This window comes from Delphinus delphis, chromosome 9 (genome assembly GCF_949987515.2).
Source record: "Delphinus delphis chromosome 9, mDelDel1.2, whole genome shotgun sequence".
In the NCBI taxonomy this organism is placed as follows: Eukaryota; Metazoa; Chordata; class Mammalia; order Artiodactyla; family Delphinidae; genus Delphinus; species Delphinus delphis.
In genome coordinates this window covers 63,763,278-63,785,307 of record NC_082691.1, presented here as the reverse complement: position 1 = coordinate 63,785,307, position 22,030 = coordinate 63,763,278, and the positions used below count along the sequence as shown (strand labels likewise).

Sequence of the window (22,030 nt, the reverse complement as noted above, 5' to 3'; positions counted from 1 at the left end):
AATTCATATCAAAAAATTACAAGTGAAATATATTTGACTGCTGACTCAAAAAAAAAAAAAAAACAAATAAAAATTATAACACTGGAGACTTTCACTCTGTACCCAGATGGAAAAACTGGGGCCAAATTTACCCTCCCATCTCAAAAAACTAAAACATGGAATAAAATACATGAACCATTTTTTAAGACATTGGAAATTAGCAAATGAACAACAGGGATCTCTGACAAAAAAGAAACAAAGTGAGCCCTATGTTTGCACCAGCTAACCACCTAGAGAAATTTCCAAGCCACAAAACAGGGGAGGGGAGCCCAGGTGCAACCCAGCATTCTCGTCGAGTTCAAGAGATAGAGTTGGGAATCTGGGAAGGCCAAAGTGGCAAACGTTCTCAAGGCAGAGAGCATATAGAGCAACAGAGAAAGAACTCCAGAGATCTGCAGAGTCCCATTTGAGTACTCAGTAGAATACTAATGGATGCATGCCTATGAGGAAACTACCTGAGGTTGGGGAGGAAAAAAAAAAAAAACAGTCAAAAAGATAACAGGAAATAATCCACAAGCCCAGACAGGGCCAGAGATAATCCTTGTTCTCACTGGCCATAATATAGACCATCAAAATTCACTAGGTATCAGGTAGAACACATGGAAGAGTTTGGTTTCAGTAGCAGGTAAAGTTCACACTAGAATAAATGTTGCTCCCATTCCACCTAACAAAGCTTCAAAACAACACTAAAAAGGATCAAACTTTTTCAAGTAACTAAAACGTGTCCCAGAAAAAAAAAAAACCTCAAGAATATTTAGAGGAAAATTAAAATACTCAACACACAATTCGATAAAATTCAGGAATTCTGTCCTTCAGTCAAAAATTACAGGACACAGAAAGAGAAGAGAAATTACAACCCATTAACAAGGAGAAAAATCAATCAAAACTAACTCAGAAATGACACAGACAGTAGAATTAGTAGACAAAGGCATTAAAACAATTATTATATTATTATAAATATTCAAAGGAGCTATATTAAATAAAGACATGCAAAAACTTTTTTAAAAAGAGAGAGACCCAAATCAAACCTTGAGAGATGACAACTACAATGTCTGAGATAAAAAAAAATACACTGGGTGGGATTATGAACACATTACACACTGAAAAAAGAAATAACTTGAATGTATAGCAGTAGAAACTACCCCCCAAAAAAGCACAAAGAGAAAAAAGATTGAAAAAACAAAAACAGCATCATTGAGCTCTGGGACAACCCCAAGAGAGAAATATACATATAATTGGAGTCCTTAAAATAAAGATGAATAAAGGAGTGGAGACAGAAAAAAATATTTGAAAAAATAATAGCCAAAATATTTCCAAATTGGATAAAAATTATAACCCATAGATCAAAATATCTTAACAGAGGGAGACCTTCAAGATGGCAGAGGATTAAGACGTGGAGATCACCTTCCTCCCCACAGATACACCAGAAATACATCTACACGTGGAACAACTCCTACAGAACACCTACTGAATGCTGGCAGAAGACCTCAGACCTCCCAAAAGGCAAGGAACTCCCCACGTACCTGGGTAGGGAAAAAGAAAAAACAGAGACAAAAGAATAGGGATGGGACCTGCACCTCTGGGAGGGAGCTGTGAAGGAGGAAACGTTTCCACACACTAGGTAGCCCCTTCACTGATGGAGACCGGGGGTGGCAGGGGGAAGCTTCGGAGCCAGGGAGGAGAATGCAACAGGAGTACAGAGGGCAAAGCAGAGAGATTCCCAACAGAGGATCAGTGCCCACCAGCACTCACCAGCCCAAGAGGCTTGTGTGCTCACCTGCTGGCCGGGACGGGTGGGGGCTGGGAGCTGAGGCTCCGGCTTCTTCGGAGGTCAGATCGCAGGGAGAGGACTGGGGTTGGCTGTGTGAACACAGCCTGAAGGGGGATAGTGCACCACACCTAGCCAGGAGGGAGTCCAGGAAAAAGTATGAACCTGCCTAAAATGCAAGAGACCACTGTTTCAGGGTATGCGAGGAGAGGGGATTCATAGCACCACCTAAATGAGCTCCGGTGATGGGGCAGAAGCCGCAGCTATCAGTGTGGACCCCAGAGACCGGCATGAAACACTAAGAGTGCTAATGCAGCCACCAAGAAGCCTGTGTACAAGCACAGGTCATTATCTACACCTCCCCTCCTGGGAGCCTGTGCAGCCCACCACTGCCAGGCTCCCATGATTCAGGGACAACTTCCCCGGGAGAACACATGGTGTGCCTCAGGCTGGTGCAACGTCATGCCAGCCTCTGCCACCACAGGCTCACCGAGCATTCCGTATCCTTCCCTACCCCCGGCCTGAGTGAGCCAGAGCCCCCTAATCAGCTGCTACTTCAACCCCGTCCTGTCTGAGGGAAGAACAGACCCCCTCAGGTGACCAACACACAGAGGCAGGGCCAAATCCAAAGCAGAACCCCAGGAGCTGTACGAACAAAGAAGAGAAAGGAAAATCTCTCCCAGCAGCCTCAGAAGCAAAAGCTAAGAGAATTCAGCACCACCAAACCAGCTTTACAACAAAACGCTAAAGGAACTTCTCTAGGCAAGAAGCACAAGAGAAGGAAAAGACCTATAATAACTAATCCAAAACAATTAAGAAAATGGTAATAGGAAAATACTTATTGATAATTACCTTAAATGTAAATGGATTAAATACTCCAATCAAAAGACACAGATGGGCTGAATGGATACAAAAACAAGACCCATATATATGCTGTCTACAAGAGACCCTCTTCAGACCTAAGGACACATACAGACTGAAAGTGAGGGGATGGAAAAAGATATTCCATGCAAATGGAAATCAAAAGAGCGCTGGAGAAGCAATACTCATATCAGACAAAAGAGACTTTAAAATAAAGACTATTACAAGAGACAAAGAAGGGCACTACCTAATGATCAAGGGATAATCCAAGAAGAAGACATAACAATTGTAAATATTTATGCACCCAACATAGGAGCACCTCAACACATAAGGCAAAAGCTAACAGCCATAAAAGGGGAAATTGACAGTAACACAATCATAGTAGGGGACTTTAACACCCCACTTTCACAAATGGACAGATCACCCAAAATGAAAATAAATAAGGAAACACAACCTTTAAATAATACATTAAATATGATGGGCATCATTGATATTTACAGCACATTCCATACAAAAACAACAGAATACACTTTCTTCTCAAGTGCAAATGGAATATTCTTCAGATAGATCATATCTTGGGTCACAAATCAAGCCTTGGTAAATTTAAGAAAATTGAAATCATATCAAATATCTTTTCTGACCACAACACTATGAGACTAGATATCAATTACAGGAAAACAATCTATAAAAAATACAAACACGTGGTGGCTAAACAATACACTACTTAATAATGAAGTGATCACTGAAGAAATTAAACAGGAAATCAAAAAATACCTAGAAGCAAATGACAATGAAAACACGATGACCCAAAATCTATGGGATGCAACAAAAGCAGTTCTCAGAGGGAAGTTTATAGCAATACAATCCTACCCCAAGAAACAAGAATCATCTCAAATCAACAACCTAACCTTACACCTAAAGCAATTAGAGAAACAAAAAAAAAAAAGCAAAGTTAGCAGAAGGAAAGAAATCATAAAGATCAGATCAGAAATAAATGAAAAAGAAATGAAGGAAATGATAGCAAAGGTCAATAAAACTAAAAGCTGGCTCTTTGAGAAGATAAACAAAATTGATAAGCCATTAGCCAGACTCACCAAGAAAATAAGGGAGAAGACTCAAATCAATAGAATTAGAAATGAAAAAGGAGAAGTAACAGCTGACACTGCAGAAATACAAAGGATCATGAGAGATTACTACAAGCAACACTATGCCAATGAAATGGACAACCTGGAAGAAACAGACAAATTCTTAGAAAAGCAGAACCTCCCAAGACTGAACTAGGAAGAAATAGAAAATATAAACAGACCAATCACAAGCACTGAAATTGAAACTGTGATTAAAAATATTCCAACAAACAAAAGCCCAGAACCAGATGGCCTCACAGACGAATTCTATCAAACATGTAGAGAAAAGCTAACACCTATCCGTCTCAAACTCTTCCAAAACATAGCAGAGGGAGAATCACTCCCAAACTCATTCTACCAAAACCAGAAAAAGATGTCACAAAAAAGAAAATTACAGGCCAATACACTGATGAACATAGATGCAAAAATTCTCAACAAAATACTAGCAAACAGAATCCAACAGCACATTAAAAGCATCATACACTATGATGAATTGGGGTTTATCCCAGGAATGCAAGGATTCTTCAATATACACAAATCAATCTATGTGATACACCATACAAACAAACTGGAGAAAAAAAAACTGTATGATCATCTCTATAGATGCAGAAAAAGCTTTTGACAAAATTCAACACCCATTTATGATAAAAACCCTCCAGAGAGCAGGCACAGAGGGAACTTACCTCAACATAATAAAGTCCATATATGACAAACCCACAGCCAACATCATTCTCAATGGTGAAAACTGAACCCATTTCCACTAAGATCAGGAACAAGACAGGGTTGCCCACTCTCATAATTATTATTAAACACACTTTTGGAAGTTTTAGCCCAGCAATTAGAAAGGAAAAAGAAATAAAAGGAATCCAAATCGGAAAAGAAGAAGTAAAACTGTCATTGTTTGCAGATGACATGATACTATACATAGAGAATCCTAAAGAAAACTACTAGAGCTAATCAATGAATCTGGTAAAGTAGCAGAATACAAAATTAATGCACAGAAATCTCTTGCATTCCTATACATTAATGATGAAAAATCTGAAAGAGAAATGAAGGAAGCACTCCCATTTACCATTGCAACATAAAGAATAAAATACCTAGGAATAAACCTACCCAAGGAGACAAAAGACCTGTATGCAGAAAACTCTAAGACACTGATGAAAGAAATTAAAGATGATACAAACAGATGGAGAGATAAACCATGTTCTTGGATTGGAAGAATCAACATTGAGAAAATGACTACACTACCCAAAGGAATCTATAGATTCAATGCAATCCCTATCAAAATACCAATGCCATTACTCACAGAACTAGAACAAAAAATGTCACAATTTGTATGGAAACACAAAAGACCCCAAATAACCAAAGCAATCTTAAGAAAGAAAAACGGAGCTGGAGGAATCAGGCTCCCTGACTTCAGACTATACTACAAAGCTACAGTAATCAAGACAGTATGGTACTGTACAAAAACAGAAATACAGATCAATGGACAGAATAGAAAGCCCAGAGATAAACCCACGCACATATAGTCACCTTATTTTTGATAAAGGAGGCAAGAATATACAATGGAGAAAAGATAGCCTCGTCAATAAGTGGTGCTGGGAAAACTGGATGGCTACATTTAAAAGAATGAAATTAGAACACTCCCAAACACCATACACAAAAATAAACTCAAAATGGATTAAAGACCCAAATATAAGGCCAGACACTGTAAAACCATTAGAGGAAAACATAGGTAGAACACTCTATGACATGAATCACAGCAAGATCCTTTTTGACCCACCTCCTAGAGAAATGGAAATAAAAACAAAAATACACAAATGGGACCTAATGAAAGTTAAAAGCTTTCCCACAGCAAAGGAAACCATAAACAGGATGAAAAGACAACCCTCAGATTGGGAGAAAATATTTGCAAATGAAGCAACTGACAAAGGATTAATCTCCAAAATTTACAAGCAGCTCATGGAGCTCAATATCAAAAAAATAAACAACCCAATCCAAAAATGGGCAGAAGACATAAATAGACATTTCTCCATGGACGATATACAGATTGCCAACAAACACATGAAAGATTGCTCAACATCACTAATCATTGGAGCAATGCAAATCAAATCTACAAACAGGTATCACCTCACACCAGTCAGAATGGCCATCACCAAAAAGTCTACAAACAATAAATGCTGGAGAGGGTGTAGAGAAAAGGGAACCATCTTGCACTGTTGTTGGGAATGTAAATTGATACACCCACTATGGAGAACAGTATGAAGGTTCCTTAAAAAACTAAAAATAGAACTACTATACCACCCAGCAATCCCACTACTGGGCATATACCCTGAGAAAACCATAATTCAAAAAGAGTCATGTACCACAGTGTTCACTGCAGCTCTATTTACAATAGCTAGGACATGGAAGCAACCTAAGTGTCCATCAACAGATGAATGGATAAAGAAGATGTGGCACATATATACAATGGAATATTACTCAGCCATAAAAAGAAATGAAATTGAGTTATTTGTAGTGAGGTGGATGGACGTAGAGTCTGTCATACAGGATTAAGTAAGTCAGAAAGAGAAAAACTAATATCATATGCTAACACACATATATGGAATCAAAAAAAAAAAGGTTCTGAAGAACCTATGGGCAGGAAAGGAATAAAGAAGCAGATGTAGAGAATGGACTTCAGGACACAGGGAGGAGGAAGGGTAAGCTGGAACGAAGTGAGAGAGTGGGATGGACTTATATATACTACCAAATAGATAGCTAGTGGGAAGCTGTTGCATAGCACAGAGAGATAAGCTCGGTGCTTTGTGACCACCTACAGGGGTGGGATAGGGAGGGTGGGAGGGAGACACAAGAGGCAGGAGACATGGTGATATATGTATATGTATAGCTGATTCACTTTGTTATAAAGCAGAAGCTGGCACACCATTGTAAAGCAATTATACTCCAATAAAGATGTTAAAATATATATCTTAACAAACACCAAGCACAAGCAAAATAAAAATACAACAAAACCAAAAAAACTATACCAAGGTACAACAAAGATGAATTTCTTAAAGGAAAAAATCTTAAAAACAGCCAGAGAGAAAAGACATATTACATGTAGAGGTACAGCTTATGTCTTAATGCAATGCCAGAAAACAAGGGAGTAATATCTTTACAATATTGAAAGAAAAACATTGTCAACCTACAATCTTTACCTAGTGAAAATAACTTTCAAGAAAATGGTGAAAAAATACATTTTCAGACCTACAAAAGCTGAAAAAATTCATCACTAGTATTTCTCCAGTAAAAGAAATGTTAACAAAGTACTTCAAGAAAAAGGAAAATGATACCAGATGGAACCTGGTTCTACACAAAGGAATGAAGAGCAGTGGAAAGGGTAACTCCATGAGTAAATATATAAGATCATTGTCTTAATAATTAATATCTCTTAAAAGGAGAATCACTGTACATGTATAACTGAATTACTCTGCTGTACACCTGAAACTAACAGAACATTGTTAATCAACTATACTCCAATATAAAAAAAATTCTAAAAAAGATAATCACTGTTTAAAGCAAAATTCATAACAATGTATTACAAGGTTTATAATATATGTAGATATAAAACAACAATAGCACAAAGGCTGGGAGGGGAGAAATGGAAGTATACTATTGTACGAGTCTTATAGTATGTTTGAGGCATTATACTATCACCTAAAGATAGACTGTGATAAGTTAAAGATGTATACAGTATTATGCATCTGTGCATTTTTGACAGGGAAATATTGCTTCCAAAGGGGCAAAAATCAATTTATAGGGTTCATCCATTGTAAAGCAATTACACTCCAATAAAGATGTTAAAAAAAATTTATAGGGTTCAGAAAAATCTTACTCATTTTATCTATAAAAACAGATATTCATATAGAATATGAACAGATATACAGGATTATCTGTGGTACTAAAACTGTGCAGAGGCGCTGATTAAGAAAAAGATTCTAAATAGTCTTGTGGAGAAAATAATAAAAGAAAGGTTGAGAAACACTGCCATAATCTTCAAAGAAGCAACTAAATTAACACCAGGTGGTATAGTGAGTAAGACAACAAAGGAGATAAAATGGAATCATGAAACATACTCAATTCAAAAGAATGCAGGAGGGGACTTCCCTGGCGGTCCAGTGGTTGACTTCGCCTTCCTAGGGGCAAGACGGGAATAAAGATGCAGACCTACTAGAGAATGGATTGGAGGATATGGGGAGGGGGAAGGGTATGCTGGGATAAAGTGAGAGAGTGGACTGGACATATATACACTACCAAACGTAAAACAGATAGCTAGTGGGAAGCAGCCGCATAGCACAGGGAGATCAGCTCAGTGCTTTGTGACCACCTAGAGGGGTGGGACAGGGAGGGTGGGAGGGAGGGAGATGAAGGAGGGAAGAAATATGGGGACATATGTATATGTATAACTCATTCATTTGTTATAAAGCAGAAACTAACACACCATTGTAAAGCAATTATACTCCAATAAAGATGTTAAAGAAAAAAAAAAAGACTTCGCATTCCAATGAAGGGGGTGCGGGTTTGATCCCTGGTCGGGGAGCTAAGATCCCACAAGCCTCATGACCAATAAACCAAAACATAAAAAAAAACAGAAGCAATATTGTAACAAATTCAATAAAGACTTTTAAAATGGTCCACATCAAAAAATTCTTAAAAAAAAAAAAAAAAAAGAATGCAGAAAAAAAAAACCCGATGAGGCAAATAGAAAACAAAGAGCAAGATGGTAGATTTAAAGCCAACCATATCAATAATCACATTAAAAATAAATGGTCTAGGGACTTCCCTGGTGGCACAGTGGTTAAGAGTCCGCCTGCCAATGCAGGGGACACGGGTTCGAGCCCTGGTCTGGGAAGATCGCACATGCCACAGAGCAACTAAGCCCATGAGCCACAACTACCGAGCCTGTGCTCTAGAGCCTGAGAGCCACAACTACTGAGTCCACGTGCCACAGCTACTGAAGCCCGTGTGCCTAGAGCCCATGCTCCACAACAAGAGACGCCACCACAATGAGAAGCTCGCACACTGCAATGAAGAGTAGCCCCCCCTTGCCACAACTAGAGAAAGCCCGTGCACAGCAATGAAGACCCAACGCAGCCAAAAATAAGTAAATAAATTTATAACAAAAAAAGGTCTAAACACCCCAATTAAAAGACAGATAATATTGTATTGCATTAAAAAAGCCAAGACTCAACTGTATGCTACCTATAAGAAACCTACTTTAAATATAAAGATGTAAACATCTTAAAAGTAAAAAAAGGAAATATACATATATATCACTGTAACACTAGGCAAAAGAAAGTTGGAATAGCTATATTAATATCATAAAAGTAGATTTTAGAGCAAAGAATATTAAGAAAGACCGAGACTATTTCATAATAATCAAGAGAACATTATACACCTAAACTTTCATGTGCCTAAAACGGAGCTTTAAAATGTATGGAGCAAAAACTTCAGATCTGAAAAAAAAAGAAAAGAAATAGACAAATTATAGTTGAAGACTTCAACAAACTACTCTCAATAATTGACACATGTAGACAGAAAATCAGTAAGGATATAGAAGATTAAAAACATTATCAGAAAACTTGCCTTAACTGACATTTACATAAGATCCCACCCTACAACAGAAGAAAATACATTATTTTCCAATGCATGTGGAACATTTATAAAAACAGTCCTATCTTGGGGCCATTAAATAAGTTTCAATAAATTTAAAAGGATTCGAGGCATACAAAGTATGTCTTCCTACCACAGTGAAACTGAATTCCAAATCAATAACAAAAGTTGTACGGAAAATCCCCAAGAATTTGGAAACTACATACCATACTTCTAAATAACACTAGGGTCAAAAAAGAAATCAAAAGGGGAATTTAAAACTGTTTTATACTGAATGAAAATTAAAAACACAACATTCCATAATTTGTAGGATGCAGCTAAAGCAATAGTTAGAGAAAATTTTATAGCATTAACCAACTAACCAAGAAAAGAAAATTAAACCCAAAGTAAGCAGAAGAAAGGAATATGAGAGAAATGAAAAGGAATAGAAAACAAAAAATAAAAAGAGGAAATGAATGAAACCAAAAGCTGGATTTTCAAAACGAGATAAAATGGATAAACCTCTAGTCAACAGATCAGGAACAAAAAAGAGAGAAAACACAAATTAGCAGTATCAGTAATGAGTGAGTTGTCATCACTACAGATTCTACAGATATTAAAAGGATCAGAAAATATTATGAACAACCTTATGCCAATAAATTCAACAACTCAGATGAAATGTACATATTCCTGGAAAGACAGAAACTAACAAAGTTCACTCAATATGAAATAGATAACCTAAGAGGTCTATATCTTTTGAAGAAATTGAATTTGTAGTTTAAAAGCTATCCCATACAGAAAACTCTATGTCTGGAAAACTTCCCTAGTGAATTCTTCCAACTATTTAAGCAAAAAATAATACCAATTCTGCACACTGTTCAAAAAAATTGAAGGGAGGTAAATATTTTCCAATTCATTCCATAAACTCCACATTAATGACACAAAATTATAAAGAAGCAAATTTACAGATCAATATCCCTTATAAACACAGATGTAAAAATTATAAACTAAAGTTTAACAAATTAAATCCCACAGTCTATTGAAAGGAAAATACATCATGATAAAGTATGATTTATCTCAAGAATGCACAGTAGGGCTAACATTAAAAAATTAATCAATGTAATCCACCTATTAACAGACTAAAGAAGAAAATGATATAAAATATCTCAATTGATGTAGAAAAAGCATTGAAAAAATTAAATATCTATTCCTAATAAAACCCATAGCAAACCTGGTATAAAAGGGAACTTCCCCAAGCTGGTAAAGGACACCTACAAAATACTTACATCTAAACATATTTAATGCTGAAAGACTGAATGTCTGCTCTCACCATTACTATTCAACATCGTCCCAGAGGTTCTAGCCAAGGTTAAAAAGCAAGCAAAAAATAAACAAACTGAATCTCCAGACTGGCAAGGAAGAGGTAAAACTGTTTTCACTTACAGATGACATGATCATCTATGTAGAAAATCTGATTAAATCTACAAAAAGAAAGCTAGTAGAAACAATGTTGTGTGATACAAGATCAACATACAAAAACCAATTGTATTTCTATGTACTAGGAAAGAACAATTTGAAATTGAAATAAAACACTACAATTTGCAATCACATCAAAATATATTTTAGGGATAAATCTGACAGAGATTTGTAAGACCTGTACATTGAAAACTACAAACTCTTAGTGAGAAAAATAAAATATGCCCGAAATAAAGGAAGGTCTCTACTTTCATCTTAAGAAACTAGGATAAGTGGAGCAAATTTTACCATGTTCAATATTGTTAAGATGTTGTTTCTCTCCAAATTGATCTATAGAATTAGATCAGTTGAAATCCCAATTCCAATCAAAATCTCAGGCATTTTTTAAATTGATAAGCTGATTCTAAGATTCATGTGAAAATGCAAATGATCTAGAACATCCAAGACAACTTTGAAAATAAAAGAATAAAGTTGGAGAAATTTCGCTACCTGACTTCTAGACTTATATATAGTAATTAAGACACTATGCTACTGGTATATAGCAATATTGATGGGCAAAGACAAATAGATCAATGGAACAAACTGAGCAGAAATATATATATACATTCTGATTATTTATATAGTCCTATGATATACATTCAGATGATTTTCAACAACTTTGCAAAGGTGATTCAGTAGAAAAAAACAGTCTTTTCAAAAGTAGTTTGGCAGAATTCCCTGGTAGTCCAGCGGTTAGGACTCCACACTTCCACTGCAGGGGGCACGGGTTCAATCCCTGGTTGGGGAACTAAGATCCCTCAAGCCGCGTAGTGAAGCCAAAAAAAAAAAAAAAAGTAGTGCTGGAACATTAGATACTCATATGCAAAAATATGAATTTTATCCATATCTCACACCATACATAAATATCAACTTAAAATGGATAAGAGCCCTAAATAGAAAACAGAAAACTAGAAAACTTCTAGAAAAACATGTACAAGAAAAACTTTGTAATCTTGAGTTAGGCAAAAATTTCTCAGATATAACATTAAAATCATGATCCATAAAAGAAAAAACAGATAAATTGGGCTTTATCAAAATTAAGAACTTCTCTTCCAAAGACACTGTTAAAAGAATGAGAAGACATGCCATAGACTGGGAGACAATATGTGCAAGTCATATAATCTGAAAAGGGAATGAAAGAAGGCAGACAAAAAAGAGCACATACTGAGTAATTCCATTTTATAAAACTTCAGAAAGTGCAAACTAATCTATAGTGACAGAAAGGAAACCAGTGGTTGCCAGGGGATGGGGGAAAAACGGATCACAAAGGGGCACAAGGAAGCTCTTTGGGGTGATGGATATTTTCTGCATCATGATTTCAGGGATGGTGTCAAAGGTATATACAAACACCAAAACTTACCAAATTGTATACTTTATACATGTGTACATAAGTTATACTTCAATAAAGTTGTTTTTTATAAAAACAAAAAAATATACTGAAGCTGTGTTTCAGAATTAAAGAATGTATTAAAATGTACCAGAAGAAAATATAATTAATATTTTATAACCTTAAAATAGAGATCATTCTAAGCACAACATGAAAACTTGAAACTAAATAAAGCAGTTATAAAATTAAATTTTAAAATAAATTTTACTACCTAAAAATATAAACCTTATATGTTAAAAGAATACAAGTAGTTAATAACAATTACAAAATTTCTATGCTAACAAATAATTTAGAAATGCAAATTTTAAAAAGAGATGTCATATTTCACCTAACCATGTCAAAAATTTTAAAAGCTTTAAATCCAGCTGCTATCCTGGGTATGAACCCTGATGTTGGGCTTGTAACCTGATAAAGTTATTCTGGAAGTAACTTTGGCATTTGAATAAAGTTTTCAAATGTGCATATCCTTTAACTCAGTCATTTATCTTCAAGGAATTTCTCCAAAGAGAAACAGAGAAGTACAAAAAAGCTATGTACATGGCACCCCTAAACAACAGAACATTATGTAAACATTAAAATACAAATTCGTTGACAAGGAAAGATAGCCATATATCTGAGTACCATAAAAGGCTGCTACAATAGCACGCTATTTGTTATTACTTTTTTTTTTTTTTTTGCGGTACGCGGGCCTCTCACTGTTGTGGCCTCTCCCGTTGCGGAGCACAGGCTCCGGACGCGCAGGCTCAGCGGCCATGGTTCACGGGCCCAGCCGCTCCGCGGCATGTGGGATCCTCCCGGACCGGGGCACGAACCCGCGTCCCCTGCATCGGCAGGCGGACTCTCAACCACTGCGCCACCAGGGAAGCCCTGTTATTACATTTATGTAAAATTTTTGTGTAAAATTACTGGTATCATGGCATACACTGAATGTCAGCTAATTTAACATCTATTCCCAGCCTCTTTTTCCCCAGCCTATCTACATTAGTTCTCAGTCCCCTTTACTGCTAGAAGAGGCCATGTGACAGTATTTTGGCTATTGAGGCCTAAGTAGAAATCTCCTAAGAAGTTTATGGAAACACGCCTTTCTGATAAAAGTTACAGTCATTGCTATAGCTATTTCTTTCTCCTACCTCCTGCCCTGTAGTCAGTTATGATGACTTAAGCCAAAGCAGCTATCTTATTGCCATGGAACAAGCCAACACACTAGAAAATGCACATTGCAAAGAAAGAAAAAAGCTGGGTCTTTGATAACATTCACAAACCACTATACCAGCTTCCACTGCCCACTTGTGGACCTCTCTTTATTTGAGATAAAAAATACATATTAGCTTGCTTAAGTCACATTTAGCCAAAATCACTCCAGATAATTATTTATATATATATGTAAATAAATATTTTCTATATAGCCATTAAGCATATTAAAGCTTTTCATAATTATAATATTCTCTACTGGCCAGTATTTGGGGCACTAGACACCTCCATTCAAACATTGTTGATAGAGTTAACTAGTATGGCCCTTCAGGAAGTCAATTTTACATTATATTTCAAAAGCTTTAAAAATACTATTATCCTTTGCTTGACTCAGTAATTCCACTTTTACATATTCATCAAAGAAGTAATAATAGGGCTTCCCTGGTGGCGCAGTGGTTGAGAGTCCGCCTGCCGATGCAGGGGACACGGGTTCGTGCCCCGGTCTGGAAAGATCCCACATGCCGCGGAGCGGCTGGGCCCGTGAGCCATGGCCGCTGAGCCTGCACGTCTGGAGCCTGTGCTCCGCAACGGGAGAGGCCACAACAGTGAGAGGCCCGCATACCGCAAAAAAAAAAAAAAAGAAATAATAAATTTAGAGAAATATTGCTATAATATATTTACAATATTAATACACTGAAAACAACATAAATATAGAAAAATATAATGCTGGCCAAATTATTTATGATAGAATAGTATATAATCATTAAAATCATAAAATAAAAAATCTAATTATATAGAAAGGTGTCTCACAGCAATACGCAAAGTAATATTCTTTGGGGGGATGAAATGCTTAGAAAAAATATTTTTTAAAAGAGTAGGGAAATGTAATGAAATATAAGTAGATATTGCTGGGTGTAAGAATTACCAGTAACTTTCATTTTCTTCTTTTTGGTTATTCATTCCTAAATTTCACATTTCTTTTGTAATAACAAAAATTAATTTTAAATATACAAAAAAAAGAACTGAAATAGACAAATAGGAAGAGATGTAGATTAAAAGTAGTTTTATTTCTTCTCTATGAAGATCATTAATTTTATTTCCATTAAAAAATAACTTGTAATAGCAACTTTAACATCATATATAGCAAGAGTGAAACGTATCATGAAAAGTGAAAAAGTAGCAAGAGTACTTCTTTTAAACAATTACAGGATTCCAGCATGTTTAATATGAACACAAATCTGGAAACTCAAAAGAAGAACAAACTATATTACATAAATTGACTCAGGGGAAATTTTTAAAATTTGTCATTGAGTCCCATTTCTAAAGTGAATAAGAAGCAAATATATGCTGATGAGCCTAAGATACCTGTGACATCAAAACAACTGAGTCTAAAATCAGGACAGATGAGTTATAAGCTTTCCTTAGTACTTCTTAACCAATCCATGGCTTACAGAGTTTCCCTCTCTGGTCAAAAGCATACATTCTTATTCAATCTCTATCGGTTTCAGTCATCTACAGTAAAGATTGACCACTCAGAAGCCAGAGTCTTAAACATTTTTCAAAGGCATCAATAAATTTGGTGCGCAACATACAATTTCCAACTATGTTGTCAGGATAGAGTAGGAGACCAAGGAACTAGTATGTTTTCATAAGATGTTATAAAGGTAGTGACTCTCTGCCTTTTTTTTTTTTTTTTTCTTCTTTTTTTGGTACGCGGGCCTCTCACTGTTGTGGCCTCTCCCGTTGCGGAACACAGGCTCCAGACGCACAGGCTCAGCGGCCATGGCTCACGGGCCCAGCTGCTCCGCGGCATGTGGGATCCTCCCGGACCGGGGCACGAACCCGCGTCCCCTGCATTGGCAGGAGGACTCTCAACCACTGCGCCACCAGGGAAGCCCCTCTCTGCCTTTTTTATAATCCAAATTTGTTATAAGAAAATTGACGAAGAAGAAAGGGAATGAAAGGGAATTAGAAACCAAAAGGTACAAAACTATTTGCTAACTACACACACACACACACACACACACACACACACACACACACACTCTCTCTCTCATTCATTCAAACTCATTCAAACTAAATAGATTAACTGTAATAAAGAGCATCTTGGAGATTTTTCATAGAGTTATATATAAATAAAGCTTTTAAAAACACTTCAAATTAATGAAAAATAAATTTTAATCACTTTAAGTAGGTAATAACACAAAAGTTGACTTACCATAAATTTCTAAACCTTGTGGGAAATACTTGTATTCTAAATCCATTCACTAATGCAAGGATGAAGATGCATCTTACAGTCAACAGTGCTGATTTTTAATGATGGATTTAAAAGGGTCGATTTAATTCCCAGATTATTTTTTTTAATTCCACCTCATCACCAAGAAAGGTAATAGATGCGACACATTAGAAACCCTGGCAACTAAAGATGTTTTATCCAATCAATGCCTCTCTCTTTTCTAAGCTACTCGAAAAGAAAAACCAACACCTGGAGAAAGTCACACCTTCACAAATTACCAATAATGTTCACTGTGATATTCTAGCTTTATACATGCAGCCCCTTCTAAAGCACTGGAGGCAAAGAATGAACATTGCCCCCTCCAGCTGCTGAAGACAGCACAACCACATAGCGCACCTACTTATGAGGTTACTTTTCAGGGGCATAAGAATATGCTTTTAAAAGGTACCTTTCCAAAAACCTACAATGAAGATGAATAATAAATATTTACATGCTTAGAAAAGGGATATATTTGAAAACCTACAATAAAGATGAATAATAAATATTTACATTCCAAGCCAAAAAATTCCACAGTCTAAAAAGAAACATCTGATGTTTTCATTTCTGAATACTGAAGCAAAATAATGATTATAATAATTTTAATCAAACTTAAAAGGTACGCTTTATTACCTTGTTGATATAAGCTATTTCCTTTGAACCCGCAAACAGAACGAAAAAATCCTTGAGGCACTTTTACATTCTGACTTAACAATTATCTGATAATTACCCCATCATTACCTGCTGATGAAGGATTCCATTCTAAATTCTTAACATTTCTGATGTTACAGGCATGTTACTTCAAGAGTCCTACCTGGAAAGAGACTGAGAAGACTGACTGGAGATTTGTTGGTATCAATAGTTAGTTTGTGGCTTGCAGTTTTTGAAGGCTGGCCTGGTAAGCAGATTAATTTCAGGGGAAGTCTAAACTTACATTGGCTAACTCGAGGAATGCCTGAAATAAGGAGAAACATATATTCATAAATTTGACAAATAAGAAAAATATTGCACTACTAATAGTAGTACATAGTAGCAACATATCTTAGTTTAAATGTTTGTTACCTGCCCATTTCATTTAGCATAACTGAAATAACTGGAAAGCATTATCATAATTTATGTTTTTACTTTATTGTCAAAAAGTACAAGGCAAAAATAAAATCTTAAAAAGGAGCATAGGGGTAAACTCTGCCTTTAATAGTAATATCATATTTTAAAAATCATCACAGTTGAATGCTATATAAAACATTATATGTAGTTATATTCAATTACTGAACTGTCTTTAAGACCTTCAAAGCTCTAGCCCTAACCCAAGACTATCCGCTAAAACGAGCAAAGAATATGAAATTTATATCAGGAAGACTCTATATGACCATATCTAATCATTTCTTTACCCCCCGAATTTTTTAATTTTTGTTTTTTTACTTATTGGAGATTCAAAATACAATTAACAATTTGCAATAAATTATGAGCATGAAAGCAGAATTTGCCCTACTGAAGTTCTAATGAAGTTCATTCTAATGTCATTTTACACATCAATATGAAGAATATTACTTTCATACAAATTGAATTTTTCTCAATCCATTTAACTTTACATATCACTGTTAAGCAACATTTTGAAAGGCTTACATAGTCGTTCAATTCTCAAATTTTTTCAGAAAGTATACAGGTATATTGAAATAAGTAACTGCATAAATAAATAACAATGAAGAGTTTTATATCAGAAGTTAAAGTTTTTAAAAATCATTCCTTTTAATATTTTTACAAAGAATGAAACTGAAACCAAAGCAAGTTAAGCTCTCTACTTATAAATCAAGTAAAGCAATTCTACAACTTTAGTTCTCTCTCCTTTTATACTAGGATTCTATTTTTGACTGGGTAAGACAAAAGATAATATACAGAAAACTATATCTTAGTAAACTACTGTAGAAAAAAGGAAAACTTAAAATGTTCTACTCTACTGGATAGATCCACACATTAATTCCTTTATTTCTTTACGGTGGAGTCAGAGAGCAGCTTAAAAATAGCAAAAGCGGAAGCAGTAAAGTTTGGAGACATGATCCCAAATAGGATTCCTAGAATTAGCAATATATTTTGTTAATGCCAATTGGAGTTGTGTGGTTTACTCTATAACCAAGCTGGGAGTACACTTTTCAGAACTACTTATTCACTAGGATAGTAAGAGATCAACAATGGCAAGCATATTGATATATGAAGCCAATTAAATACTTTTTCAGAGCATGTGGAGCATATTTGTCATTCTCTTCAACATAATCTATTATCCATCAAATTTTACATAGCTCATTTTTTGCTCATAACCAACAGATGTTAAATTCACTTCTCCTGGAATCCTAGATGCAAACTATAACTGGTGTCTCTTCAGAGAAGTCCCAGGGTATTATTTCCTGACATTTTGTGAGGTTTTAGAGGCATGTGTATTTGTACTTTAAAATGATGAAATGTTTTGACTCAAAATATTATGGTAACGTGATCTAAGCTACTGCTCAGACCACAACTATCAATAACACTACAAAAAATATTACAAAGCATTATTTTTTCCAACTTCATATATTCCATATATCCCCATATTATGGAAATATACCTACTAATGTTTTTCCTCTACAATATATAAATTACAGCCTCAATTAATAGATGCAGTCTGGAAAGAACAAGGAAACTGAAACCTAGTTCCAGTTCCTTCATTTTCAATGAATAGAATAACAGGGAAAAAATGCTTCATCTTCTGACAATCCTGTACATGCACAAAGAGAAGCTATCTTCTATGTACTTTCAACCAAAGTCTGAGCTAATTGTTCAAATAAAATTTGGCTGTAAATGCTCTTCTAAAACTACACTGCTGAAACTGTGGCTCTACTTCACTTGGACCAGGTACTGACTGAATTTGTGGTCAAACGAAACTAATCATGATCAACAACACTAGCCTTATGTTACTTAGATTATTACCCTAAAACTCCAAGAACCCAGAGCTAAAGAAACTGGTGGTGTATAAATGTTTCAGAAATTGAAACAAATGGATTGCAAGCACTAATAAACCCAAGAAGGGAAATACATTGTAACTCAATTCACAGCTCAGTTAAGTCAGTTAATGACAATATCACACACTAGGGCAATGGTCTGCAGTTGCTAAGATTTGAAGAACCCCTCCAGAATTTCTTTTCTCTCCAGGAATTGTAAACCTGTTTCACAGGACATTTGGAAAACATTACTTTGAAAAATGATGACACTCATACTTAATAAAATGATTATGGCTATTTTTTAAATGATGGCAGCTTGAAAAGTTTTACCATTGGGGGGGAAAAAAGAGTATGAAATCCTTTAGAAACCAGTTTAAGGAAACCATACCTTTAAAAAGAAAAATTATACTGCCAATATTTTATATTACTTCCCATCAAATTAAAACCCGAACATTTCAAAATATAATGTCTAGTATTTAGACATGGAGTTTATCAGTGGCACATTTCTATTGAGATTTACATTTTCTTAAGAAACTTGGAATGCAGATTTGGCTACCAGTTACTCTTCAGGCTATAACTGTAGCTAAGAACCTGAAGCCAGAAACATGTAGAGGTATGTGTGAGTATATGCATATGTGTATCTGTAATAAGGAAGGAAAGAATTATATTGCACTTAAAGACTTTCCAAAGTTGCTAGTAGGATAGCTTTCAACTCAGTTGAAAGAGCCTAACTGATCCTAACTGCCTACCATCAGTGATATTTAGTTGGCAAAACAGTCTCTATTTGGCTTATTCAACTCTCTGAATATAATGCTGAGAGAAAAGAAGAATTTGGTCATTTGTAATACTCAAATATTGGCCTACTCACTCATCACACTGACTTTTCCTACAGTTTTTAAACAAATATAATCACCTTTCCTTCAAACACTTCCCCTTCTAGCCTACTAGAGGAAATGGATAGTCGCAACTACCATGGTGCAATTAATCACAAAATTATTTAACACTTAGAGAGAAAATTCAGATCAAAATCACTCCTGACAGAACAATTTTTCCAGGAAGAGAATTCTAATTACCCCTGGCACACCCAAGAGACCAGTATCACTGTCAAGAGGGATGCCAAAATGTGCTTTAAAAAAAAGAAAAAAGAACTTATATACCAGAGTAGAATAACTATATCTATATATTACACATCTACATAATGCCTTTAGAACTCTTTCCAGGGGCCTGCTAGAGTCATTTCTTATTGAAAACAAGGAACCCCAAAGCAGTAGCAATGTCTGGTAGCCAGAACTTCCTTGATCCCTTCCTGTTATGTCTGGCTACGTACTGTGCTCCATCTGCAGTCATGTTTTACACTGCCCATGTCATGTAACTTTAATGCAGAAATAATGGAGACAAACTCTTATGGGACAACATAAAACCTCGTTTCCTTCTCTTTTTCCATATGTAAAAGCAGGACTGCTTATCTGCAATACAGCCTGAACAGATCAGGCCAATAAAATGGAAAAGTCTTTGAAATTTGAAGCCTTATGTAAGTAAGATCTAAGTGGCAACATATTATTTTCTTGCCTACTAGGTAAAGCTGAATATTTCAACTCTACTCCCTGAAGCTTAATTATAATTTTAAAATATATAATAAGAGATTATTAAAACCAGCTTCAGGTTTGCATTGAAATACTAAAATTTCCATATATTGTGATTTTTTTTTCTCATGGTTTGATCTGAATTTTTAGTAAGAGGAAATAAATTCCTTTCAATAATAACCTTTACTGATTTTTTTAAAATTCAAAACAAATAATTTAAATAATAATATTGTATTTTATAAAAGTTATTGCAAAATCTTATCAGTTACATGAAATCTTGCAAAGTAAAATGTAAATATTCATTATTAAAATTATTTTTAATAACCCAAATTCTAATTTGACAAGCATACTTTATACTATTAAGCTAAAAGCTTACTTCTATTAAAATATTTCTCATATAAATATATATTCACCTCCCAGACACTATGCAACTCAGGTTGTTGGCACCACCAAAACTATATGAGTAAATAATGCCATTATTTTTAAGTATTTTATTTATCTAATTATTACTAATTAATATTACCTAATACTAATCTAAAATGGCTATTAAACTAAGACAAACCATCACATTAAGTCTGTGTCTAGGAGGAAAAATAATCAAAGTAGAAGATCCTTATAGAGTACCTGTCATATAACCAGATACTATACAATCCTAAGTACTTGAACCCTGCTCTTAAAGAGCTCAAAAATCTACTAGGGGAACCTAAGGAACAAACTTAATGAAATTCATAGTATGATAAGTATTATAGCAGAGTAATAAACAAAGGATTTGGGGAAAACAAAATGGTGACAACACTGACCCAGGCAAGTTCAAGGGGTTAGTCCCTTGATGATATTCCCCCACAAATTCTAACAAGACAAGAAATAGGCCCATAGAATGAGTACACATGGCATTCTGATCAAAGAGGTGAATATTTTGGGGTATACAGAATCATACAATTTAGAATTCAGAATTTTTTTCCTTACTCTTTTTAAGTAAACCAAGATAACTGAGCATACAGGTAAATCACCAATGACTTACAAAAATAAGTTGTCAGTGGTGCCTTTGGTTTTGTTCAAAAAAGTCATGGAGCTTCATTGTTTCTCATGACTCTGAAACAACTAATAATGAATAACAAGTATCTATAAGTGGAAACATATACTAGCTTCTCCATAGCCAGATCAAGGCACTGAATCACCCTAAAGAGGTTGCTATAGTTAAAACAGTAGTCCATAAAAAGAATTCATTCATGGTATAATACCAATTGAATTAACTGACCAAATTTCAGTTCTGAAATTCATTTTGTTCTAAATTATCTTTTCACTTACCCTCAGGATTTCGATCTATCCATCAGAGGCAATTCAAAAAGGGATAGGGTAGAAAATGTAACAAATTATCTGTTATAAAATTACAACACAAACTTAACACATATCTGCTTAAAATATAATTTAAAATTTTGAAGATTCTTACAGATGATTTAAATGGCCCTCCAATAAAGATAAGCCGATTCACAATTGAAGAATGTAACATGAATAAATGAAATCTAACAATATATTTCATCCATTCTCAGAAATCCATGAGAGGGTGTTATTCCAGTATAAATGTGGCAAAAACAGGTAAAGATACATGATCTAGCCAAAAGCAAACCAGACTCAATATGTAAATGACATCAAGAGCATTAAATGAATTTTTTGGAAAAAATCT

General features: G+C 35.1%; 1 protein-coding gene across 2 annotated transcripts in view; it reads right to left on the bottom strand.

The window, feature by feature from the left end:
* The window catches only part of BBS9 (Bardet-Biedl syndrome 9), a 447,702-nt gene that overhangs the window by 233,803 nt on the left and 191,869 nt on the right, over positions 1-22,030 (bottom strand). Inside the window, exons 17-18 of one of the 2 annotated variants that reach the window (XM_060020706.1) lie at positions 21,655-21,669; positions 16,606-16,746 (exon numbers count right to left, since the gene is read on the bottom strand). In XM_060020706.1, the coding sequence (XP_059876689.1) occupies positions 16,606-16,746; positions 21,655-21,669 (156 nt within the window). The remainder of the gene's footprint in view (positions 1-16,605; positions 16,747-21,654; positions 21,670-22,030) is intronic. The other variant, XR_009520638.1, reaches the window with a different exon arrangement.